The following is a 27,692-nucleotide window of genomic DNA, read 5'->3' on the forward strand; positions in this document are numbered from 1 at the left end:
AGCGTTTCCTGAACGTGGACACATACCCTAAGGGACCTTTATAACACTTTGAATAATTAACAAAAAAAGGCTTCCTAATTTACTGAGATGACTTTTGGGTTTTCATTGGCTGTAAGCCATAATCATCAACATTAACAGAAATAAACACTTGAACTAGATCACTCTGTTTGCAATGATTATCTAATATATGAGCTTCACTTTTTGTATTGAAGAACTGAAATAAATTAACTTTTTGATGATATTCTAATTTAGTGAGAAGCACTTGTAAATGGAAGTGGAAAAAAAAAGCCAATGCAAATCACTGCTCCGCCCTTTAACAAAAACCTGTATCCGATATATAAATATAATTGTTACAGAAAGGAGAACAAATTGCTGTTGTCCTTTGTGGCCACGGAAAATGTAAAACAAAAGGGAAAAACAGACAGTTACTTTCCCACAGGTATCAGCAAAAACGTTAAAAAAAAAAGTAAATGACACAAAAATGAAGTGTCACGTAGGGGGGTTTAAACTTTCATTTTAAAAAATGAGACCAGGAAGTGCAGCCGTACTAACTGTCACTTGAGAAGTTGCTTCCCAGACAGTCCTGAAAAATCCCAGCTATAATCGAGATCTTAATCTGAGGTTACACTCACACATCTGCGGAAAATGTACTGGTTTTTTCAGGTATACCATGCCTGAAGAAGAGCCCTAAGAAGTCTCGGAAGCTTGCTTTGTAACATCATTTGTTATTCTTGTTAGCCATTGAAAGTGATGAGCAAGCATGCTCTGGTGCTAAGAGTAACTTCGACATGCAACCGTGGGAACTCGAACATATTTTTTCGAACAGAGCACATCGAAGTCACTCTATTAGCACCTGAGCATGCTCAGATAACACCTATTCCCAGCACCCTCGCTCATCACTAATCATAACTACAAATTATCTTGGTTTTCCCACTGAGAGCAATCTTTTTTTTTTATCTTTTAAGTTTGGAAAATGCCAGTTTCTCTAAGCTTTTCAAAATCGGAGGGGCTCTTGGGGACGTCTGATTGATCTAAACCCCTCACACCAGCATATTTTATTCCCCAGTCTTATGTTGTCAAGCCTTATGATAAGCCTTACGTGAAATGGGTGGCGGATATTCCGGACTGGGCGGTGGAGGAAGGGGGAGAAGTGGGAGATACATTTTATTCCTCATAGGTGAGTGCTAGGGATGGTTTGATCCAGACAACTTCTAAATAGTTTACTAGACCCCGGAAAGGTTCAGGAGGTTTGGGATGGGTTCTGGATTATTTGTGTTTTCATTATCAAGTAGGGTAAAAGCCTTTCTGCACTCAGGTTGGTCCTGTCCGAAAATGTATCCATTCTGGTCTGAGCTACTTCGGATTCTTCATGGACACTTTGATTTGCCTAGGGTGTTGTCCCCTAAAAAACACCTGATGGTTAGTATTGATTGATCCCATGATAGACTATTGTTTAGATTTCTGTTTTTGTGCCCTAAAAAAATAATTTTACGGCACGGAAATCCATCGAAGCCCCCCAGTATGCTCCACTGGCTGCACGTAGTCAATAGGTATATTCCATTATGTAAAGTCATCATTACAAGTAGGAGATGAAGTTTGCCAACTACCGTCCCCAGCACTTATCAATCACAGACACTGCAGGGCACTGGTCAGGGTCCGACACCCCCACAATCATCTGTTCTCGTTGTTGGCGGCTGCAGATGCTAGATTGCGGAGCTGCTCCGTCTTCTGATAGTGGCTGCGGCCGGGTGTCGGACCTTAACCGGTCAGATATTGATGACCTGTCCTAAGGATAGGTCATCAATGAAAAGGTAGTGAACAACCTCTATAATGACATTTCGGAGGAGGGGTGACGGGCATTGATTGTGTGCGGTGTATGAAGTTGCATGTACTGAGTATTGGTAGGATTCTTTAGTTTTTTTCAATTCGTTCTATGCACCTACATTATATTGCTCTAAAGTCAGATATTGAACTTGGTTCAGTGAACATTGGTGACACTTATCGATTCTAATAGTTGCCATTGGTAACACTTTCATTGTTTGAAAAAAATAAAAATAAATAAAAGTTAGAGTGGCGTTTAAAAAACAAAATACTGAAGTAGGTAGACTATCTAAACTTTTGCTTAACCATTGGATCAATGACAAATAGATAAAGACAGTGTACAGATGTGTCAGTGCAGCGTTAAACAGGATATCGTGGACTTTACAAAAACAAATCTAAGCAGTAACAAGAAAAGTAATAACTTGCCCATCTGTTGTGCACGGCGCCGTTCTTTCCCGGCAGAGTGGCTACATACGCTCCTCTCGGGCATTCAGAAGCCTCTGCTGACGTCACATCTACAGAGTGGAGGCTTCTTTTCCGCTCTGTAGACAGGACGGATGTTCCGAGGTCATTCTGATTGATAGCGGGATCACTCTGCTGTCTATCTGGGGGATCTGGCTGTCGGTCGGAATGACCTTGGAAGTCCCGTCGCGTCAGCAGATGCAGCTGAATACCCGTTGGAGCACGGCGCTGTGCATAGTAGGCAGGTAAGTTGCAATTACCTGCTTGTTCGTGCTTAGGAGCATTTTTGGTTTTTTTGTTAAGTCCCGGATAACCCCTTTAAGGGAATGTATTGTCTGATAATGTCATAATGAAAATTTAGTTACAAACATTTAAAAATGGTGATTTTCTGTGTTTATGATCAATTAATTAAAAATAAGGAACGGAGGCTGAAATTTCCAGTTTTCTGCAGCTTCACTTTCCCTGTGCCATAGTCAGCAGCGTGACCTAACCATTGGAAGTTGAAAAACGCAAAAGATTTCTTTTAGAAACAGTGTCATCACGGACCATGGCCCTATTGAAGTAAATGGAGTAGAACTACAATACCACACACACCCCACGGTCAGGGGTGACACTGTTTATGAAACATAGCAGCCATGTTTTTCTAATCTGGGACAACCCCTTTAATGACATGATGACACTGCTGTGCTATGGGAGACCCAGATAGAGTAGGACAGTAAAACTATAGCTTGTACACATGGTTATGATTCTGTATGCAGCTCGCCAGTTATTGTTACTCATTGGTGAGGCACGGTCTTTATTACCCCAGATTGTATTAATCCATTATACCGGTATCCTATTAATTGCAGCTGCCATAAAAGCGAGCACTGCACGCACAGTTTATACAGAAAATACGTGAGGGCCCCCAATGAAATCCTTTAAAAATAAGTATATTTAAAAGATCACTTTATACCCATTCTACTTCTAAAAACAAAAATTGTTCATGCCAGATTGCCTTTAATATGGAAGAACTCGATCAAGAAAAATAAAACACATGCCGATATATAAATGAACAGTAAAAACTTTTTTCACCTTTTTTTTTTATTATTTTTAGTAGTTAAGTGCCACTGAATAACTACAGACATTAAGAACCAGGTTGAGTTTTCTAGAAAAATAAACAAACAGTTGAAATGCACAAAAAACCAAAGTGGCATTATATGTCATACACATGGGGGCAGAGATCAGACTATGTACAGAAATAGAAGTGATGTGCAGCAATAGCATTTTTTTTAATTATTATTTATTAATTTTTTTTGTTTTTTACAGCTCACCACAGACATTGTGCCTCCGCCTTTGTATGAAGGCACACAAATGAAAATACAGGTCAAATACAACTCGTGCAATAAACCAGTTCGATTTGCCAGGGTTTAGGGTTTCTGCTAATGCAGCGTGTGAAAGTGCTGCCTCCAGGAACAGCATTAATACATCACAGACCGATGATACAACTCAAAATGTTAAAGTCCGAAAATTTACACGCAAGAGATATGGACACAGATTTGTTTTTTTTTGTTTTTTTCATTCAGAGATTCACTGGCAAACACTGCAAACGGCTGAAGTTAAGAAGGTTGTACAACTCTTTGCAATTATCAAGTGCCTTATGCCTGGGCAAGTCTTTCCACCGTCCTCCTGAACTCGGACACCAGCTCCTGGTAACTTTCCTCTAGCTGCTCGTGTTGAGTTTTCAGGTCTATCTGATTCATTTGGTTGGTAAGCTCCTCGGGTTTTAAACATCTTCTCATCTTGGCCACCTCCCTCTGGTTTTTCTAGAATTTAAAAATAAAATTCAGATTAGACACAGAAGAAATTAACATTTCTAAAATAGCTGCTGTTAAAAACAAAACAAAAAAAAACATTAAAACAATACATTATACATCAGAAAAAGTAAAAAAAAAATTATCTAGTTTAGAATTATGGCTGATGATGTTGGGATTAACACTGCCTTACTATCACTGACTGAGTCTTCCTGCCGCTGAGCTGGGAGATAAAACTATGTAGGGTAGATTGTTATTGCGGTCTACATAATGCATGTATGTGATATATAAAGCAATGCAAGATGGATTGCTGTGTGTTCTAGAACAGCAGGAGGAGAAGGAGGAAACATCCAAAAGAGGTAAAGTGGTCACAGCTTCTCCTCCATGTATCTGGTACAGGTGTAGTGAGAGACTAAGGAAAACCCTTTAGAAGCAGCTATGGCTGATTGACCCTTTAGAAGCTGCTGTGTCCTCCATAAAACACAGGGACATCTATTACATGGCTGATAAATAACTGAAGTTCAGGCTCCTCGTATTGGATGTGAGGAAAATATTCACCTGATCTGCATTTGGCAGCATATTAGTATTCAATGATTAATTTACGTTTGTAGTTTGCTTTTGGAAAAATTGATTCTCCCATTGTATTTTTTGCTTGAATGACTCAACAAAACAATGTGAAGTTACGAGTCCATTCTAAAAGGCCCCACATACACATTAATGACGGCTTCTAATAGTGTAGTCTAATGTGTATGGGGGCCTCCGGACAACGGATTCTCAAGGAAGATTTCAATTGTGTATGTCCAGTTTTTGACTTCTTTGTTCTCCCAGAGATGAGCCATCGCCATGTCTTTCCCACAGAGAACACAGGAGCACTCAGTCGAACAAGCCGAAACTGCAATCAACCAAAGATTCGTTTGTCCCATAGCTAATGTGTATGGCTGGCTTAAACCATGCACAAGATTCCAAGTACCAGTACGATACTTTTAAGAATGGTTTGACTAACTTTAGAGAAGCATAGATATTTTAAAGGACAGAGGACGCTATTCTGTCTTCCAAAGAGACGGTATATATTTTTTTTACATTACAGTCAATGAGCGATGTATGCAAAAAATGTAATGCTTAAAGGGGTATTCCCATCTCCAGGATCTTATCCCAATATATAGTAACTGTAATATTAATATTAGCAAATAGCTCCAATTAGAAATGTAGTATAGTTCTTCAGATTCACTATGTCTCTATCCTCATTGCACAGCCTTAGGTGTCCATGGTTACTAGCAACTACCTGTCACTATATTGGTGGTCGCAACTATGGATACCCTAAGGTCCAACAATGCCTGCACAAGAGAGAAGAGATAGCGAATCAGAAAAACTATACTACATTTCTAATTGGAGGTATTTGTTAGTCTTATTATTATTACACCTACTACATATTGGGATATGATCTTGGAGATGAGAATACCCCTTTAAGGCTTAAACATACTGTATACGTCTTCCTTGCTTTTAACCAAAAAAGTTAAGATTCAACCCTTCTCTACTCCTATTCCTCTTTACAGTCACCCAAAAAAGGAGGCAGAAAAATACTCTGATGTCCCAGAATTTTTGACTGCAAGATTATCTTAACATACAGCGCTATACATACTGTCAAAAACAGTCAGAAACTTTATGGATTCCCAGTACAATGAGATCCAGCAAGAATCACTGGGAAAATAGGAGAGTCATGCCGGTCATGGCTTTGTTAGGAATGGAAGCCATGAGGCTACAGACAAAGCCCCAAGAACAAGAGAATTACCCCAAACCCTACAGTAACTGTTTCTCGATTTCTGGACTGTATCCATACCATTACAGCGAGTGGCTGAGTCCCAACAGTAAATGCTTGCGCTCACAGGCCTAGCTTTTGGTACAGCACAAATTAGTATCAGATGTCAGTAATTTGACGACATAAGATAGACGCTGTAGTCGTACCTTATATGGGCCAACAAGTCGTTTTTTTATTTCTAGTCTGTAAGCTCGGGATTTCTCAGAATCACTCATGTCCGTTGCACGAAGCCGAAGAATTTCATAAACACGCCTCGCATGTTGCTATCAGAACAGAAGCAAAATTTTAGTAGGACAAAAAAAAAATAAATATACAGATTAGAAGAAAAAAAAAAAAGACTAATTGTCAACTTAAGAAGGGAACCGGTCACCAAGTATTTACTCTACCCATCTGACAGCAGCATAATATAGGGACGGAGATCCTGACTCCCATGATGTGTCACTCTAGGGGTTACTGCAGTTTTGGTAAAATCCCCGCTATGTGCTGCAAATCTAGCAGTGTTCTAAACGCTGAGCTCTGTATAACCCCGCCCACACCACTGATTGGCAGATTTCTGTGTACGCTGTGCATAGGCAGAAAGCTGATATCTATCTATATAGTAAACAAACAAGGGAAACAGCACAAAAAGATGTAAAAGAAAAAAAAAAAAAAAAAAAAAAAAAGGGACTTTAATGCTCTGTGGCGTGGCAAACAAATCCTCTTTCATGGCTTGAGAAAGGATTTGTTTTATCTGAAAAGTTGCCACGCCACAGGGCATTAAAGTCCTTTTTTTTTTTTTTTTTTTAAACATCTTTTTGTGCTGTTTCCCTTTTTTGGTTACTGTCTGAAAGGCCATTGGAATGCTGGTCAGGGAAGCGTGCACTATTTAAGGTATTTTTTCTGGTGTTGTTCCGCTTTCTAATATATATATATATATATATATATATATATATATATATATATATATATATATATATATATATATATATATATATATATATATATATATATATATATATATATATATATATATATATATACCCAAAAAAAGGAAAAGCAGCACAAAATAATTGAAAAAAAACTTGACAAAGGATAACACATCCGAAACGTTGCCACGCTGTTCAGGCATTAAAGTCCACTTTTTTTCAAATATCTTGTGCTGCTTTTCCTTTTTTTGAGTTTATTACTTTTTGACCATTGGATTGCTGGTCGGATGTATATATTTATACACACAGACACACAGTTAGGGGGAATTTTTCACCAAGTGTTTTTGCAGCATACACATATAACTGTATAAATTATATCACTGTCTATATATCTACACACATACACCCCCTAGCAGTTACAAGTGCAACCACTAAAAGAAGCCCCCTAAAATCCAACCCCATTAGATTGGGGAACAAGCTATAAGAGTACTGCGTATTGCTGTCCATTTAAGGCAATGTGAATAATGTATATTTTTAGGGTATTCCTTACATTCAGACCAGAGCGGAAAGTTCATCGCTTTCCCACTACTGTTGAAACTTCATGAAAGGAGACTGAATTCCCATGAAGCCCAGATGATCATATGGAATAGTGTATGTAGTGTTCTTGTAGTGGAATTTGTGCGAGTCCCCAGCCTGTCACTGTAAAGAGTGATGTCGTGTACAGTCATCGTGGCCGGCGGTGGAGTTCAGATACCTTATTTATCTTGAGTTTCTGCTGAGCTTCTGTCACCATCTCTTTACTGAACCCTTCAAGGAGTTTCTCGGGAGAGAAGCATGGCAGATTTTGGCAAAGTTTAGAGAGAACGAAATCTCGGAGCCTGACAAAGTTCTCAGATGGATCTTCAGCTAGAAGGAGGGAAAGGTGACGGCTTTATTGCTTTTATATTTTACACAGATGCTACATAGTACATACGACAATTTTTAAAGCAAGACGACATCTTCTGTTCATGTCACCCATTGGCGTGTTCCATAGTAACACAATCAACCTGTACCAGGGTCCACAGCAAAACTTCCACTTTCAATTTTCAAAACCACTTTCTGAAAAGAAAGCAGTAACTGCTGTGTTCCCCTGTACTGGTGATATAGCACATCACTTTTTATTAGGAAAGTAGCGAGCATGTGAATATAATATATATCAAGAGAATACACAAATAAGCAAGGGTATAACGCACCTGCGTAAATTGTAAACCAAACAGTAGTAACAGTTATGTACCGCAAAATAATAATAATAATAATAATAATAATAATAATAATAATAATAATAATAATAATGAACAAGTTAACCATAGGAGTTTAAAAGAAAAAAAAAAACACCATTCGGAAGCATGGAAGTTAACCTTTAGTTTGGCAGGAAATTCAGGTGGTGAGTGGAAGAAGGGGTGTGACCAAATAAATTTAAAGGCAACCTGTCAGCTGACTGTGCACAGTAACCTACAGACAGTGTCAGGTCGGCGCTGTTATACTGATTACAATGATACCAGGGCTGATTAAATCGGTCTTGTGGTTGTTATTTAATCTATATTTTCAGTTAACGAGATCCTCGTGCTCTGGGGCGGGGCTATTGGTGGGGCAGTAGGCGGGGCGATAGGTGGGGCTTTGTGATGCTCTCTGGCCTTGGTCATCCTTGTGGGTTAAATGACAGGTCACCAATCCTTCACTGACCTGCCCTCTATTTTAAATACTAATCTTGTGCAGTTAACAGTGTGGTCTTTGCAAAAAAAAAAAAAAAAAAATGTTAAACTCCAGCAAAATGACTCCGGCGCATGAGCAGTAGCATCTATCACTTGCAGACATATGCTACTGGAAATGCGCTGCTGCCATTTAGCTAGAGCAATTTTTTTTTTTTTGCTCAAACAAAATGGCACCAGAGGCAACGCATCTGCAGCAGCGTCTATCAGCAAATGATTGATGTTACTGCACATGTGCAACCTACTATTTTGCCGGAGTTTTTTTTTCTTTTTCTTTAACCCCTTCATGACCTTGGGATTTTTCGTTTTTCCGTGTTCGTTTTTCACTCACCTCCTTCCCAGAGCCATAACTTTTTTATTTTTCCGTCAATTTGGCCATGTGAGGGCTTATTTTTTTGCGGGACGAGTTGTACTTTTGAACGACTTGATCGCCCGTTATTGCATTTTAATGCAATGTCGCGGCGACAAAAAAAACTTAATTCTGGGGTTTCAAATTTTTTTCTCGCTACACTGTTTAGCGATCAGGTTAATGCTTTTTTTGTATTCATAGATCGGGCGATTCTGAACGCGGCGATACCAAATATGTGTAGGTTTGAATTTTTTTTATTGATTTATCTTGATTGGGGTGAAAGGGGGGTGATTTAAACTTTTATATTTTTTTTTATTTTTTTCACATTTTTTTACCTTTTTTTTTTTTTTTTTTTTTACTTTTGCCATGCTTCAATAGCCTCCATGGGAGACTAGAAGCAGGCACAGCGCGATCGCCTCTGCTACATAGCAGCGATCTGCTGTTCGCTGCTATGTAGCAGAAAATCAGGTGTGCTGTGAGCACCGACCACAGGGTGGCGCTCACAGCTGCCGGGGATCTGTAACCATAGAGGTCTCAAGGACCTCTATGGTTACAATACTGAAGCATCGCCAAGCTCCGATCATGTGACGGGGGTCGGCGATGACGTCATTTCCGGCCCCCCGGCCGGATGCGGTAGTTAAATGCCGCTGTCTGCGTTTGACAGCGGCATTTAACTAGTTAATAGGCGCGGGCAGATCGCGATTCTCACCGCCGGAGCCCGCATCAAAGAGGGGCTTCTGACCTCGGACGTACTATCCCGTCCGAGGTCAGAAAGGGGTTAAATAACTCACTATTAAATGCGCAAGAACAGTATTTAATATATAGGAGGCAGATTCACTGAAGGTTCGGTGACCTATCATTTAAGCCACAATAATGACAATGATGCTAAAGCACTAAAAAACAAACAAACAAACAAAAAAATAACAACCCGTAAACAGCCCCCCAAACAGGCCACACCGGAGCATGAGAATCCCTTAGAAGGGAACCAGCCAAAACATTAATATAAGGATGTAGTGTGTAGTGGTACGGCAGTGTAGGTGGCTGTCCTCCAAGAGAAATTAGTATTTAGTTATTTATTTTTAAGATCTGATGTGCCAGCCATGACAAATCTATGCGCCATATGCAAAGCAGGGTGAAAGTGCACTGGGGGAGTGTCAATACACTTGAAATGGACACGCCTCCAGTGCACTTGCAGCCTGATTTGCATATGGCTTCCACACTAGATTTCTCATGGCTGTCACATCGGGTCCCTCCAAAAAAAGGTATAATTTTAGTTGGAGGACTGCAGCCTACACAGCCATATCACTGCACATATGCAATACTATGTATTACACACACAAAAAAGTGCTGACAGGTTCGCTTTAATTCTAAATTTAATAAAATAAATGAAAAGTTTTAGAATTTATATATATTTTTTCTGCATTATTTATTCACACAATGTTGGTAGCTCACTATTTTTAATTAATTTAAATTCTCACAAAATATCGCCCTCTATATAAAATATTACTGGATCGTTAAACAAAGCACAATATTACTGAATATTTTAATTTATCACAAGGCAAGTAATTTAATTTTGTCAATTTTATCTGAATTTAAGGAGGACTGAATCTAACCAGAGACGGTGATGTAGATAGAGGGACAGAGAAATGTTACACATTACTATTAATAAGTAGCTGTGTAAGGAGGCTTTTTAATCCCAGGCATGGAAGCAGCTGCCTGGGAAAACCAGCCTGGCTACCATTATCCATAGTCATTAGCCACTCCATTGTACTGTAAGCACATAACGACCCAGCGTGTCAAAGGGAGGGAAACAAAAAGATTTAATTGTTGAGAGAACCCTGCGCCGTTTTCCTGCCAAAGTATTCAACCAATGGCAGAACTACCGGCTCGTAAACCGTAGACCGGGCAATGAGGAGTTCAGCGCTTGAACCATTAAGGCAAACCTTCATAATGAACCTGATCATGGAAAGATGGCAAAACAAAAGAAAATTTAACAACTAATGTTTTTGGAGAATTTCACTCAGATTATTAAAAATGTAATATAAAAAAAATGAATGCAAAAAAAAAAAATCACAGAAATTATATTCGATGTTTTAAAATGCGCTGTACAAAATTCAATATAACAAAAAAAAGTACCACTCGGCCATAACCTACATCTGGTATTCCATAATGGGTCAACAGTCCATGGACCTGAGCGCTTCAAAGCGTGGTTTATAGCAATCCCTAAAAACACAATCATGGAGCTAAAACCATTTGCAGAACTCCGAGGCCTCGTCGGTAGTCAGTGTTAGAGTCCTGCGAACCTACTCCTACCTTACAGCATCCCTCAATGCCTCTTCTGATTACTAGGTTTGATGTAACATCATTGTATCATGGCGCAGACATGTCGTTGAGTCGGGGCTACCAGCAGAGAGGAGGTGATCCTCAAGACTCTGGTCCAGCAGCCACAAATCACTGACTGATCAGGGCCTTGCATTTTTGCTTAACTCTAGTATTCTGTATGACATTCTCGCAAGCACCCATAGGCTGGAATGGGCGCCATCTGATTTACTGAAGAAACTAGTGCACGCTACGATTCTTTTCTCACGCTACCGGTCAGTGAAAATTCACATCTGCAGTACCCCATTGAAAAACATTGCTCCTTTTTTTTTGCCATGGACAGCATTCAGACCAAAAATACAGTCGCGTGAATGGGCCAAGAGTCTGGAGGAGCCCCTTCATTCAAAAGAGCATTTATTGAGGTCAGACACGGATGTTGGAGGAGAAACCCAACTCAGTCTTCGGGCTAGATGATGCCAAAAAGTGTGATGGGATTGAGGTCCGGGCTCTGTGTGGACTTTCAAGTTCTTCCACACTGAAACGCCCCCAACCATGACTTTATGGACCTTGTGCACTGGGGCACAGTCATGGGGGAAAGAAAAAGGGCCTTCCCAAAACTGTTCATACAAAAGTTGGAAGCTACAATTGTCTTGTGCTGAAGAATTAAGATTTCCTTCAAATGGAACTAAGGGTTCCTTCACATCACATTTAGTGTGCTTCCTTTTTACCCCGTCCCCCAAAAACAGGATTTGGACATATGCTCAGACGGGGCCATAGACTGGAATGGTGCAGGCAGTGTGTATGTGCACTCTGTCGTGCATGATTTGCAAGAGTGTACGCCTACTGGAGGCGGACATAGACGTAGTAGACTGCGTCCGAGTCTCCACCTCCACGCTCGCTCTGTCTTCTTCACTATAGCCTATACATGCGTCCAAAACCAGTTTTTGGGGGGAAGTTTGTATGTATGCCTCAACGGGGTCACCGAGCCTGTACTAGACGCTAAGTGAAAGCACCTCAAGGAGCAGAGTCCGATCCCTTAAGCACAACACTGTAGGATTATTATTCTTCCTCCAAAATTTCCAGTAGGCACACTGCAGTCATGTGGGCAACGTTCTCCTCGCAGGCACGAAACCCAGACTCGTCTATCAGACGCCAGGTACAGAAGTGATTATTCATATGTACATAATATGTTTCCATTTATTACACCGGTGACATCCTATTACAGGACCACGCTGGTGGGGCTTAAATTTATACACCAGTGGTAATGGGACCAAAAAGGAACGCGAGTCCTTATTTAAGTCAGAGCAAGTAGGTGTGAGGGTGCACGTGTGCGTACGTCTTTTTCCCCCACATATGAAAAGATTTATTATTTTAAGCTTTACATTCTGACATTTGTTACCATCCAAGTTATAGGTATTTTTTTTAAAAAACCATATCTCTCTCTCTATATATATCTATATATATGTATAGCTCTATATATCTATCTATATATCTATCTATCTATCTATCTCTCTCATATATATATATATATATATATATATATATATAGTTTGAGAATCTACTTAATAGTGTATGTCAGTTTAAGAGGGAAATCAAGACATTACACCATAAACAGAGAGGGGGGAAAAGAAAAAAAAGTTTATACTCTATCCAGAAATCGCCAGAACATGGGGATGCAGATCCTCAACATATGGCAACCACATTTAAAGTGAAGAGAAGGAAAATCTCATCAAACATGTCCGGTACAAGATGCGCTATCTGCGTGCTTAGCATTCCTTTACTTATATACACATCCATACATAATAAATAAGTATCGGCACTGTATGTATGCAGAATATTTCTGTTTAGCTTCAATATTGCATTTACGCCTTTTCTGCGGTACTTTGTTTTCTGACTCCGGTACAGTGATAAGTACTTTCTGGTTTTCTACCATTCCTTGGAATAAATGTTAGTCATACAGGAACGCACTCCTCCGTTAATGATGGACAAAAAATGGTTATACAGTAAAATAAAAAAAAATCCCATACATGTATAAATCTACACATTCAGAGCTTACATTTTCAGATTCAAGCAATCACCCCCGTTTGGGCACACAGAAAAAAATATGTAATAAACACTTAAGTAGCACTTAAAATGTGCATAAAAATAGCTCATGCATGTTAATCGCCTGAAAAAAAAAATCTACCTCTGCAACAAAGCAGATCGGCAAAGTGTTTTCTTTCATGTTCTCCCACCCTACACTTACAGCTGACGGGCCAAGGTGCAAGGAGCCCGGGCACTGCCCACTGTAAAGTATAGTGAAGCACACAGTCATACCACGACGCTCAACACAGACCTCGTTATATAAAAGGGAAAGGGAGGAACTCGAAGAGCGGACACGAATTGTATGGTTGGGGGTGGGAGGTCTGAGGAGAAGGGGGCAAGGGAAAGACAGGCAGGTGTTTCCGAAGAAATGAAAATAACCTTCTCTTCGGTGTTAAAATATATTCACCAATACACAAAGTATTTAGGGCAAGTTTTCATCTTGATAAATCAATAATTACTGAAAACAAAGTAAGCAGCATCCACCAGCCGAACCACCAATGATCGAGGGTGTATTCCTCGCTTCTTCAGTAACACAACAGATTTTAGGGGTTTTTGGTTTCTTTTTTTTTTTTTCTTCAGGAAATTAAAGCCAGATCAGCACCCTGGATACACACAGACCTCACATCCAGCCTATATTACCAGAGGGACACACAGACCTCACATCCAGCCTGTATTGCCAGAGGGACACACAGACCTCACATCCAGCCTGTACTGCCAGAGGGACACACACACCTCACATCCAGCCTGTACTACCAGAGGGACACACAGACCTCACATCCAGCCTGTATTACCAGAGGGACACACACACCTCACATCCGGCCTGTATTACCAGAGGGACACACAGACCTCACATCCAGCCTGTATTACCAGAGGGACACACAGACCTCACATCCAGCCTGTATTACCAGAGGGACACACACACACCTCACATCCAGCCTGTATTAAAAGAGGGACACACATACCTCACATCCAGCCTGTATTACCAGAGGGACACAGACCTCACATCCAGCCTGTATTACCAGAGGGACACACAGACCTCACATCCAGCCTGTACTACCAGCGGGACACACAGACCTCACATCCAGCCTGTATTACCAGAGGGACACACAGACCTCACATCCAGCCTGTATTACCAGAGGGACACACAGACCTCACATCCAGCCTGTATTACCAGAGGGACACACAGACCTCACATCCAGCCTGTGTTGCCAGAGGGACACACAGACCTCACATCCAGCCTACATTACCAGAGGGACACACAGACCTCACATCCAGCCTGTATTACCAGAGGGACACACACACCTCACATCCAGCCTGTATTACCAGAGAGACACACAGACCTCACATCCAGCCTGTATTACCAGAGGGACACACACACCTCACATCCAGCCTGTATTACCAGAGGGACACACAGACCTCACATCCAGCCTGTGTTGCCAGAGGGACACACACACCTCACATCCAGCCTACATTACCAGAGGGACACACAGACCTCACATCCAGCCTGTATTACCAGAGGGACACACACACCTCACATCCAGCCTGTATTACCAGAGAGACACACAGACCTCACATCCAGCCTGTATTACCAGAGGGACACACAGACCTCACATCCAGCCTGTATTACCAGAGGGACACACAGACCTCACATCCAGCCTGTATTACCAGAGGGACACACAGACCTCACATCCAACCTGTATTACCAGAGGGACACACAGACCTCACATCCAGCCGGTGGCCATCATATTGTGAATATGGAGGGGGATGGGGTGGCTGTGGAACCAGCCATCAAACTATGTACAGAGGGGGTGCCGGTGGCCATATTGCATATGTAGAAGGGATGGGGCGGCTGTGGCGCCGACCATCATACAACATACAGAGGGGGGTGGTGGTGGCCATCATATTGTGAATATGGAGGGGGATGGGGCGGCTGTGGAACCAGTCATCAAACTGTGTACAGAGGAGGTGCCGATGGCCATCATATTCCGTATGTAGACGGGATGGGGCGGCTGTGGCACTGGCCATCATACTGTGTATAGAGGGGGTGCCGCTGGCCATCATATTGCGTTATGTAGAGGGGATGGGGCGGCTGTGGCACTGGCCATCATACTGTGTATAGAGGGGGTGCCGCTGGCCATCATATTCCGTATGTAGACGGGATGGGGCGGCTGTGGCACTGGCCATCATACTGTGTATAGAGGGGGTGCCGCTGGCCATCATATTGCATTATGTAGAGGGGATGGGGCGGCTGTGGCACTGGCCATCATACTGTGTATAGAGGGGGTGCCGCTGGCCATCATATTGCGTTAGGTAGAGGGGATGGGGCGGCTGTGGCACTGGCCATCATACTGTGTATAGAGGGGGTGCCGCTGGCCATCATATTGCGTTATGTAGAGGGGATGGGGCGGCTGTGGCACTGGCCATCATACTGTGTATAGAGGGGGTGCCGCTGGCCATCATATTGCGTTATGTAGAGGGGATGGGGCGGCTGTGGCACTGGCCATCATACTGCATACAGAGGGGTGGCGGAGGCCAGCATGTTATGTATTTTGGGGTGAGGGGGTGGCTGTGGCGTCGGCTATCAAATGACGTAAAGATGAGTTGGTGGTGCCGGCCATCATACTGCATATGGTCTGCTCATTTTGTCAAACCAGTCACGTCTGCAAATTGGATCAGTGTCCGTAAATTAGACTAGCACATGCTACGATTTTGGTTTCCCCCCCAACATAGACATTATTGTCTGTGTGAAAAATAGCACACGGATCCAAAGTAAGCCTGTCTGTGTGCAAAAACAAACAAAACACGGATGAAAGAATACATTAGTCTAAACCACCCTAAGGCTTCTTTCACATTTCCGTCGGTACTCGGCCGTCGCCAAGTGTCGGCGCGACGTACCGACGGAAGTTTGTGAATTTGTGAGTGACGTGAGCAGCGAACGCAGTGTTTCAACGCATCTGCTGCCCATGGTAAAGTCCCAGGGAGGAGGTGGAGTTCCGGCCGGGCATGCGCAGTAAAAATTGCAGGACACAATGTACGAAAAAACGCTCCCTTGAACGTTTTTCGATACGACGGCCCGCCAAATACCGACGCATCCAGTGCACGACGTATGGAACGTGTGTCCATACGTCGCGATGCGTCGGTAATACAAATCTATGTGAAAAAAACGCATCCTGTGGGCAACTTTGCAGGATGCGTTTTTTCACAGAACGACGCATTGTGACGGTGTGCAAAAGACGGAAATGTGAAAGTAGCCTAACCAGCAAAATACCACATTTCAGACCGCACTTCTTACCCTAATTCTGTGCACTTAATTGTAGAGCCTACAGTAAACGTATAATGCTCACATGGATGGAGGCATTGCTAAATAAAGTGACATTTAATGAACACTTTGTAAAATTAGCACAAAAAAAAAAAAAGAGAAAAAAGAAAAAAAACAAAACATCTGTTCTGCAGAAGGGAGGAAGACCACCCCAGCTACGGAGTGAATCCCCTCTGAACATCATGGTTATGAATGCAGCCCAGGAAGGCCTCTCTTAGGTGGTAATTCAATAAATCTTGAAAGATTACAAGCTGTAGATTAGCGATGATGAATGGCTGCTGCAGGCCTTACCCACCCTACCCCCAATCCCTTTCCGTAGATCTGTCCGATTGCCCATATTGCCTGGATTACTCTGAACACATTTTCATATCAAAAGGACAGAAGAGGTAAAGCATTCAGGAAGGATTATTCCCCACTCCCACCATAGTAATGTAAAGTCATCTCGGAGGGCAGACTAGTCGCGTCTACAAGAAACATCTCTATGTTTACAAGCACGAGGTTAGCGGGGAGCAGATTTTATCTCGCGTCCCATAAGCAAATGTTAGTCTGTGGTGTACGGGGCTAAAGCCGAGACCCATCTGAAACGGAAAACATTACAGGACTTCAAAGAAAAGTGCAGTAATCGCATAAGAAACCCCAATGTAATCTGGAAAACATTTTCTTAAAAACAGGCTTTCTTGATTAACATGACAGATACATTTCAAACAGACGGGAGAAGACTTGGCGCTTATCTTCCACAACCGACCTCCTCTCCAAGCTACTGCTCACGCCGGCTGCCTGGCGCGAGAAGCGTGACATAGCGAGCAAGAGTCGCTCATGGACAGGAGGAAAAGCTAAACTATACTACGAATGGCGCTAGAGGGGTGGAAGCACGTTACATGTTATTCAAGATCACAAAAATCCACATATCATAGGCGCCAGGGCTGTGGGGTCAGTAAGCCAAACCCCCGACTCGTCAATTTCCATGACACCAACTCCGACTCCACCAAAATGGGCTCCGACTCCACAGCCCTTATAGGCGCCACCGCACAAGAGTACTTGGACTGTCCACATTTGGCGAAGCAGTCTTGGATAGGTTAAGGGGTACTTCGAGGGACTTCTGATATTCATGACCTATCCAAAGGATAGGCCATAAACATAAAATCAGAGGGGCTACTACACCCGGAACCCCCGTCGATCAGCCAGCAGGAAGTGCTCAGTTGCAGAGTTGTGCAGCTTCATCAAGTCTAGGGTAGCCACAGCTGGGTACTGAGCATCCACCCCCTATTGCTCTGAATAGAGGGTCAATATGCAGGAACAGCTGATTGCGGAGTTGCAAAGTGTCGCCCCCCTCCCCTTCCAAGCAATCAGGTATAGATTGCCTTTCCTTAGGTTAGTCAATGAATAGAAAAGTCTTGGACAACCCACTTATGCCCAAAATAATCAGATTATACAAAACACTGGTCTCGCCCGGATGTCTATCAGCTTTCTACATCAGAGGAAAATAAAAGGGGAAGGCGTGAAATCAACATGTAGCAGCTTTTTATTGCCCCCATAAACATTGGGCCAACATCGGCCAAACCAGCTGATATGAACGGCTTCGGCTGACAGACTAATGTGCGTAGGGGCTTCACGACTGTCATGTGATAGATGTCAGTGGGGTCGGGGTTATCTGATTTCGGACTGTTGAACCTTTTGTTTTCTGGGAGAATCACTTCCAGGTATGTCTGGTCTCTTAGAGATCACAGGCGTGCTCGGCAATGCGAGCGCTCCTCTGTATGGGAGAGTCAGACGAGATGGCTTCCGGCCTAACCACTGTTCAGCCAAGTGTATGGAGTTTATTCCTGTATATGACTCCAGCTACAGAAGTGTAAATAGTAAGCTATAGCCAACGATAATTTTAGCTCGTCTTATCCCATCTTCTCTGCGGCCTTCGCTCCTGCTGCTGGCACCGAGCTGTGCGCCCTTAAATGCCACTTTATGAGGCAACTTTGCATTAGTAGCAGAGGAGCGTTAAAGCTTGCATGGAACGGGAGATAAGAGTGTGCCCTTTGCCTAGGAGACAACCACCGATGCCAAGACTGCAGCAGTGGCCAGTAACTTCGGTAATGAGCAGTAAACAATAAAATTAAAAATCCAATTCGGTTTTTACAAGAATTTGCAATTTCACCAAGAAAAGCATGAAAATAACCCTTTAAAAAAAGAGAATCTATAACTTCAAGAAACTATTTAATTGCAGATATAGGGTTACATCACTGAAGCACACCTTGCTTCATCACACATGTCCAAAACTAAGATACTTGGAATTCCTAGAATATGGCTAAGAAAGGAACCATAAGCTTAGACGTCAAAATAGAGGAATTTAAAGATGTAAACCTTAATAGATGCATTAAGAAATGAGCCAACATTATGCCTGGCCTTCTTGGCAATGACCAACATCTCACAGGTAAAATTACAACCAGAATTAAAATCTAGCACAAAAGAACTTTATCTACTCTAGTACTGTAGTTTGTGAGGAGAGGGGGCGCGCACAATAGCAGCGAGCGCCACTAGAAACATAAGTATCAGCAGAAAATACTGAAGAGCAACACCGGCCTCACTTCATTTTGTGTAAAAAAAAAAAAACAAGAAAAAAACAGTTCCATTGCCTCTACGTGAGCCGCCTCAATGTTCTCAATATTCCACATAACCAAAGTTCAACCTTTTCCCAAAATACGTTCTTACAGCTCCTCACAGAAACCTCTAATTACATTATCCTGTCCCGTGGGCAATGACACTTGCAGACAATACAGTATTATTCTACACAATCTAAGTACCGTATATACTCGAGTGTAAGCCGAGAATTTCAGCCCATTTTTTGAGGCTGAAATTGCGCCCCTCGGATTATACTCGAGTCATTCCCAGGGGTCGGCAGGGGAGGGGGAGCAGCGGCTGTCACATACTCACCTGCTCCTGGCGCGGTCCCTGCACATCCCTGAAGTTCAGGCAGAGGGCGGCGCGCACACTAATCACGTTATCGCACCCTCTGACCTGAGCGTCACTGTGGAAGACTGAGCCCGGCAGTGGAACACAGACAGGTGAATATCGCGCAATGCCCCCGTTATACTCACCTGCTCCTGGCGCGGTCCCTGCATGTCCCTGGTTCTCCGGGTGCTGACCGCTTCTTCCTGTGTTGAGCGGTCACATGGTACCGCTCATTACAGTAATGAATATGGACCCGACTCCACTCCCATAGGGGTGGAGCCGCATATTCATTACTGTAATGAACGGTACAGGTGACCGCTCAACGGTGGAAGAAGCTGTCAGCACCCGGAGAACCAGGGACATGCAGGGACCGCGCCAGGAGCAGGTGAGTATAACGGAGGCATTGCGCGATATTCACCTGTCCGCGTTCCACCGGCGGACTCCATCTTCCACAGTGACGCGCTCAGCTCAGAGGGCGCGATAACGCGATTAGTGTGCGCGCCGCCCTCTGCCCGAACTTCAGTGCAGAAGAAGCAGCGGCGCCCGGCGGTGGAACGGGAAAAAGTGTCTACAGCAAGTGCCGGGGGCCTGAGCGTCGAGAGGTGAGTATGTGACTTTTTTTTTTATCGCAGCAACAGCATATGGGGCAAATGTCTCTATGGAGCATCTTATGGGGCCATAATCAGCATTTGTGCAGCATTATATGGGGAAAACGTCTGTATGGAGCATCTTATGGGGTCATAATCAGCATTTGTGCAGCATTATATGGGGCAAATGTCTGTATGGAGCATCTTATGGGGTCATAATCAGCATTTGTGCAGCATTGTATGGGGCAAATGTCTGTATGGAGCATCTTATGGGGTCATAATCAGCATTTGTGCAGCATTATATGGGGCAAATATCTGTATGGAGCATCTTATGGGGCCATAATCAACATTTGTGCAGCATTATATGGGGCATATTTTAATATGGAGCATCTTATGGGGCCCCATCATAAACTGTATGGAGCATTATATGGGGCTCCTGATTCAATATGGATATTCAAAAACACTTAACCTACTGTCACAATTAATTTTACTTTTATTGGTATCTATTTTTACTTTTTGACATTTACCGGTAGCTGCTGCATTTCCCACTCTAGGCTTATACTCGAGTCATTAAGTTTTCCCAGTTTTTTGTGGCAAAATTAGGGGGCTCGGCTTATACTCGGGTCGGCTTATACTCGAGTATATATAGTAGATAATACCCGAAAAGTTTTTCACAAGAAAATCAAAGGACAACTGAAATGAACCACAAGAAAGAGGGTCTTCTAGAACTATGAGGAAATTTCCTGGTTTTCTTCTGAGTAGTCCAGTATAAAGCCCCCAATACACTCTAGATGGCTGTCAGCCGGACCATGGTTCAACCTGCAGCTCTCAGCAGCCTCTCTGACACACAGGAGCGCTCGCTCTGTCGAGTGCTTGCTCCGTCGAGTTTGTCTGTGTTTTCTATAAGAGACCTGCAGACAGACCTCTCTGGCAGCAGCTTACTTACGGTAGATAACAAAAACGATTGTAAATCAGACGAACTGGATGCTTATTCCCTCGACAACACTTGTTGGGTGCCCCATGCTCAGACCGTCAGCCGAACCCATCAATGTCAGAGTTGGGCCAACTTTAGCTTAACATACATGTCTCCTTAAGACATATGGCCAGTAGTTCATATGGCCAGTAGTTTTTTTTTTTTTATCCATTTTGCAATGACAAATACAGAAAAAATGATTTAGTACACAATCCATTTTATTTGAAAAACAGACAAAAATGCCCCAAAAGGTCTTTTATTAGCTGTGTCAAAAAATGTAGTCTAATTTTTTGATCCGCCAAACAAGGGATAACAACAGGAACAGTTTTGCTTTGGTTTTTTTTTACCGTTGAAGTCTACTGATCGTGATCTGTTATGATAACCAATAATGGGTCCATTATTCAAGTGCTGCACATACCCAAAACACTGGAAGCACTCAGACACATCTAGTAAAAAGGAATGCTTTGCAGGCAGAAACAAAAACAGATGTAAAACTGAAACCCAAATGTACTTTTAGTATTTGCAGCAGTGTCAGATGGGATATCCAAAAATTCACAAGAGTAAATTATTGTTGGACCTTAGAGTTTTACTATCCAAGGTCATGCCAGTATGACAACCTCTGATGCTACAGTTACCTTCACAGGCTGCGTTTCATTAAGGACTAGTTTCCATTTGTGAACCCACCGTTAACAACATAACCTGCGCTCTGCAGTTAAAATGTACCAAGGCCCGTCAAATGGAAGAAAAAAAAATGGCTGAACGTTTAAACGGAATTCTCAAAACGTACTCATTAGAAATTTGGAGAAATGTTTGTGATACAACAGTTATTGGGTTTTCCCAATACAAACATTCACGGCATTCAGATCCTATATAAACCTGATGCCCAATCATTTTGACCCCTATAGCATTAGGAAATCAAACTTCTTAGTTCTACTTAATTTTCTTTTTTTCGGGATTGCACACAGACACTGATCCATATATACTCAGACCACCCCTTTAAGACAGACGGATGGTGGGGATGTCATACAAATACAACACAGTGAAGGCCTCTTATCCAACTAAATGGAGCAGCCCCAACTCTTTCCTGATGAGTTCTCCCACTTTAATCACAATAAGATCTAATAAGCTGCAAAACATTAAATAAAAACAAGGTAAAATCATCATTTTTTTTTCTGATTGGAAGAGCTGAAGAAGAAAAGAAGCAATAAGACAAACTGGCAACTAGAAGGATGGACACAATCATGGAAATCATAAATGAGAACCCTAAAGATCCAAAAAAAAAAAAGAAGTACAAGGTAGAGAATCAGAATTCACATGGTTGCAATCCAACGGACTGCACATCATCAATTCCATTTGTACAGATTGGAGGCTCCACAATACCTGTAACATCCAAAATGTTGGGGGAAGTAACATAATATCTATGAACTGTTTCCAGCAGCTGAGCTCCGTGCCCTTCACTTTGAAATGGAGGCAGAATCAACATCTGGCTGCAAAGAAGGAAGAGAAAAAAAAACACAATTTATTTAGACTGCACCTCCTGTTATAGCAATAAACACTACACAACAATTACATTGTAATACTAAACAGCAAAGTCATGGAAATCTGGAAACCACAGGACGGGTAGACATGTTAAGGATATGTAAAAGAAGAAAAAAGGTGAAACTTTCAAACTATCTGGATCTATACAGTATCAAGTAAAAGTGTCACGCTGGTATGGAGGGCTATCCTCTTCAGTGATAAATCACGGTTTTGCCGTGGACGCAATGATAGCCGGAGATTGGTCAGGAAACCAGGTGGGCAATGCCATGAAGATGCCTTCAAGTGGGAACATCCAACTGGTCCTACTCCCAGGATTATGATGTGACGTGGTATAATATGTGGTAGACAGATTTCTCTAGTCTTCATTCCAAGTACACTAACAGCTCAGAGTTACATTGATTTTGTGGAGGGACCTAAATGAGTCCCATGAACTGATTTTCAACATATCAATGTGCATGTTGCTCATGCTACTGAGCACTGCGTGCATGGCCTGGACTGTCCACCATGGCCTGCGGCTCCGGACTCATCACATCAAGCACATATAGGACGTCATTGATTGTCAATGTCAAAAGGAGCTGCCAGCGGTGGCTCTTGATGATTTGCCAAAGTGCATTCATGTATCAGAACATTCCTCAGACAGCCAATTATAATCTAGTTAATGATGATACCCCAGAGTGCCATCAACTGATTAAATATAGGTAGCCATCCTCAAAAATCTATAAATTGCAAGCAGATTAGGGACATCATTTTAATGATACCCAGTATAAATTTTAGATTTAGTATTAAAAGTTGAGTTTTATGGCTTGCAATTGACAAAAGCTTTCATTACTTTATAAAATAAAAAAAAAAAAATTAAGTCTTTTCAGGGTTACAGAATTTTTATTTAATGTTACAATTAGGATCCAACAGAAACACATCAGCCGGCTCTGGGTAAATCGCATCTTCTTTCACCGTCCAGCCTCTTGTGTTGTTAAAAATGCTAATCGCCATTATAGGTAAAATTGGGAACTTTAGTGAGATTCACTTGTGAAACAAAATAAGGAAGGAAAGAAAGGGAAGGCACGTGCATCGCAGGCAATTACCTTACACGTGGCCGGGTTTTGTCTGGGTACACGTAGTAATTATAGACTGTCATGTAGCCTACAGTCGCGAAGAGTGTAGTCCCGTCTTTATTGTACTTCTCAAATCTGCAGATAAAACAGAAAGCCAAGCGGGTCAATTACAGGCAAGCTCCCATGCAGGGTCCATTTTCCTTTTCCATTCTCTGCCAGAGTTTCCAGTGTCAGCAAGCTACGCTGTGAGGGCCCAATGGGTACACCTGCTTTATTCTGAATGCACAATTCACTTAATTGGTGAGCTACAACTTGGATAAATCAGCCCTCTTTGCATCACTTCAGTGCACTTGCCTATTGTGCACACTGAATGGGTGGCAAGTAAAAAGGGACACAGGCAAAAAAAAAAAAAAAACTCATTTTACTGTTTAAGCCCACATTCACCACTCCGACAGACAACAGAGTTTAATTCAGTGCTATTCTGGAGGCCTCCACAAACACAATGAAGGGAAACTGTGAGCCTTGTAAACAATGGTTTGTCCTGCCTGGGAAAAAAATATCATTATACGGCAACTGTATAATTGGTGTCTACCAATTAAATCTCCAAGCTTTGCTAATGGAGGGAAGTCGAATGTTGATTTAGAATGGCACTTACACCACAAAGTAGTCCCATCGCTCATCATCCACATCGATGTAGCTAGCCGTTTCAATGAACCACATTAAGAAGGTCTGGAGCCTTTCGTGGTACTCTCTGAAGCCTGGACAGGTCAAGTCAGCCTAGGGCAAATGTCACAAGAGTCAGGTCAGACAGTTACACGTTTGTGTCTTAAAAATATCTATTGGTCATATCTGTTGGCCCAAGCTTCTGAAAAAAGTACAACCCTTGCTTCAACTCAAGGGCAACTTCTGGAAATCATCTGTCACCAGAGTGTCACGTCCCCCTGAAGACCTGGAGTTAGATGGTCACGTCAGGTAATGAATCACAGGTCTTTAGAGATGGTGTGATTTGTGTCCCATATTAAATGGACTTAGTTTCCTCAGGTGTTGAAGAGGTTAATGACCCTTTCTATGCTGGTCAGAAACATCCATTTCAACTGTGTCTGATCTGATCATTACCTCTTCTATTAAAAACTGACCAGACCTTATCCTTGCCGGTGAAATATTCATCTTTCTGTGCGGTCTGCTAAACCAAAGTGGTTTGAGTGGAGTTGTTGTGGTAGTATTCTGTGGTTTGCTGTTGTACGTGTGGGTTTATCTCCTGGTCCCATTTAGTTTATTCCTCCCAGTCCCTATCCACATGCCTATTGTTGGTTAGTGCTTTTGTATGATAGTGGTTTTCTGTTATCCCTGTTACAGCTTTGTGTCTTATTTACCTTACATTTGTCCCATGCCTCATGGGGTGGAGGAGGGAACAGATCAGGTTTAACAGGATCATAGTAAGGTCAGAGACTCAGGCCTCTCTACCTTCAAGAGTACCCCCGGGACAGGAATATTTAGAGTCCCAGTTCTAGGGACAGTTTGGGGCCCCCCATCCTTAATGAAGACAGTCACAATGTGACATCTCTTTCTACCAGGTGAAGTTGCTGGTGGTTTCATATTTTCTGATGCAAAGGCCATTATTAGACATGAGTAAATTTATTCACAAGACCTTGGGTCCTGTGGCCGCCAAGTACTGCAAATTGTCTACCTGCCAGCATTTGCGGCACCTCTTGATTAGTTGGCCTGGCACAACGTACATCCACGTCGTTGACCGACTGTCGGGTCAGCTAAGCAAAACAGAAGCCGCAGATGCTAGCAGGTAGAAGGCAGTTTGAAAGGCTTGTGGCCACAGAATTCTGACCTGGTCACTGGACCAGAGTCCTGCAAATTTATTTGCTCATTTCTGGTTACTAAATTATGTTCCCACAATCATGCTTTTGAATCAAAGAGTGAATTAGAAAAACAAAGTAGACGTCTCAGTGTTTTCTTTACCAACATGTAAATGCAGTCACTTTAACTTTATGTGGTCAGAAAATACTTCTTAACTCACTCCTACCTTATGTATCTCGTAAGTGAACTCCTCACAAGCTTCTTCGTTGTAAACCGTATAGGTGTGTATTATAGGGCCAAATGGCTTAAAGTTAACTTCTTTTTCCAGTAATGATACAAAGTCATCTGTGCCACTGCAAAACCCAGGGGGGATAATTTCACGAATTTTGCTTTCAACATCATCAGCCTGTTATAATGATAAATAGGAAAGAATTACAGCTCTGACATCACATCACAATATAACACTTGTCTTAAACAATATGAAGGAGTAAAAATGAAATTGCATGTACAGCAGGAAATCTGGCTACATGCTGCAATTAATACTGAGGAAGGGCCTAAAATATGCAGTACCCACACGACAAAACTAGCTCTGTATTAAAAAGTGAAGCCATTCTGGAAACAGACATGGGCTGAAAATCATAAGCAACGACAGAAAAGATTAACGGATATGAAATGATAGGAGTTATTGCAATTATCCTACAGCTGACAGCACAGACCAGTACAAGATGCTGATTGCAGAAGAGCTTCATGCTGTCGAAAGCTAAGTGCACACAGATTGTTTAGGCGGTCAAAAAAACGACTTTTTCAGGAAACTCCTTCTTTGCGGATTTTTAAGTTTCCTTAAACGGTCGGAGGGTATGTGCACAAGGTGTGTTAAGACGCCGGCATAGCCGTCAACTTCCAGAAAGAGGTTAGTCTTCCTGAAGCCGCTTCACCGTCGTCCTAGCAGCAGTGTCTTTTGCTTGCACGACATGAGGATTCACAAGTCTGCAGTCGCAGTGACTGCAGACTTATAACTTAATAGCGGACAACCTTTTTAAAAAGATTTTAGAAATTTGCACTCTTTTCCTGTAATTTTTTTGCTGCTTTTTCATTGAACAGTACATAGATGCAGTGTTTTCCATCAAGAGCCGCATCAAAAGACAACATTTTTTTCCCCACCTGGCATTACATGAAGCGGAAGAAAAACACTCAAAAAGACTGAACATATGACTAGCAAGTCATTTTAAAATAGAAATAAAGAGTTTTTCACGTGTATGTGTGCAGGGTTTTGTTATTTTTTTAAGGAGGGATTGGGTTCAAACGTCTCCTAAAAAAAACCCGAACGGAGCAAAATATAACAAAAAAAATTGTGAAGCAATTTTGATGCTTTTTTCATGATGCTAAAGTTCAGCTTTGCTTCCACCACAGAAGGATGAAAACAGGTTACCAATACAAGACATGTGAAACCATGCATTTTTTGTAAAAAGGGCAATCTGATCAAATTTAGTGGAATTTTTTTTTTCATATGAGTTAAAGGGAATCTGTCCCCTCATTTTTCATATATAAGCTGCAGCCATCGCCATCAGGGGCTTATCTACAGCATTCTATAATGCTGTAGAGAAGCCCCTGATGGCGGTTGGCCGAAGCTTATGTACGAAAAAGTAAGTGAGAGATTCCCTTTAATTAGAAAATACATAATCACTAATTTAATGGGGGTTTTGGGATTGAATTGGTCGGGAGTAGTTTACCTAAAGGCCCCGTCTCACTTAGCGACGCTAAAGCGATCCCGACAACGATACGACCTGTCAGGGATCGTTGCTGCGTCGCTATGTGGTCGCTGGTGAGATGTCAAACAGTGAGATCTTCCCAACGATCGCTGCTGCGATCTCACTGTTTGACATCTCACCAGCGACCTGTAGCGACCTGTACAACGATGTCACATGGGAGCTATTATGACGATTCAGTGTCTGAGTTGTCAACGAGGTCGTTGGTAAGGTGTCAAACACAGCGATGTGTGCTACCCAGCGGGACCTCAACGATCAAAAAAAGGTCCAGGCCATTCCGACACGACCAGCGATCTCACAGCAGGGGCCTGATCGCTGCTACGTGTCACACATAGCGAGATCGCTACTGAGGTCGCTGTTGCGTCACAAAACTTGTGATTCAGCAGCGATCTCGCTAGCGATCTCGCTT

General features: G+C 42.4%; 1 protein-coding gene across 2 annotated transcripts in view; it reads right to left on the bottom strand.

Moving 5' to 3' along the window:
* Positions 1–3,342: 3,342 nt before the first annotated feature.
* HAT1 (histone acetyltransferase 1) overlaps positions 3,343–27,692 on the bottom strand; it is a 44,757-nt gene continuing 20,407 nt past the window's right edge. For both annotated transcript variants that reach the window (XM_077272704.1, XM_077272705.1), the window contains exons 5-11: positions 25,744–25,923; positions 24,364–24,485; positions 23,739–23,843; positions 22,498–22,604; positions 7,549–7,700; positions 6,036–6,152; positions 3,343–4,085 (exon numbers count right to left, since the gene is read on the bottom strand). In XM_077272704.1, coding sequence (XP_077128819.1) covers positions 3,918–4,085; positions 6,036–6,152; positions 7,549–7,700; positions 22,498–22,604; positions 23,739–23,843; positions 24,364–24,485; positions 25,744–25,923 — 951 coding nt within the window. In that variant the 3' untranslated portion in view covers positions 3,343–3,917. The remainder of the gene's footprint in view (positions 4,086–6,035; positions 6,153–7,548; positions 7,701–22,497; positions 22,605–23,738; positions 23,844–24,363; positions 24,486–25,743; positions 25,924–27,692) is intronic.

This window comes from Ranitomeya variabilis, chromosome 7, assembly GCF_051348905.1.
Source record: "Ranitomeya variabilis isolate aRanVar5 chromosome 7, aRanVar5.hap1, whole genome shotgun sequence".
NCBI classification, from domain to species: domain Eukaryota; kingdom Metazoa; phylum Chordata; class Amphibia; order Anura; family Dendrobatidae; genus Ranitomeya; species Ranitomeya variabilis.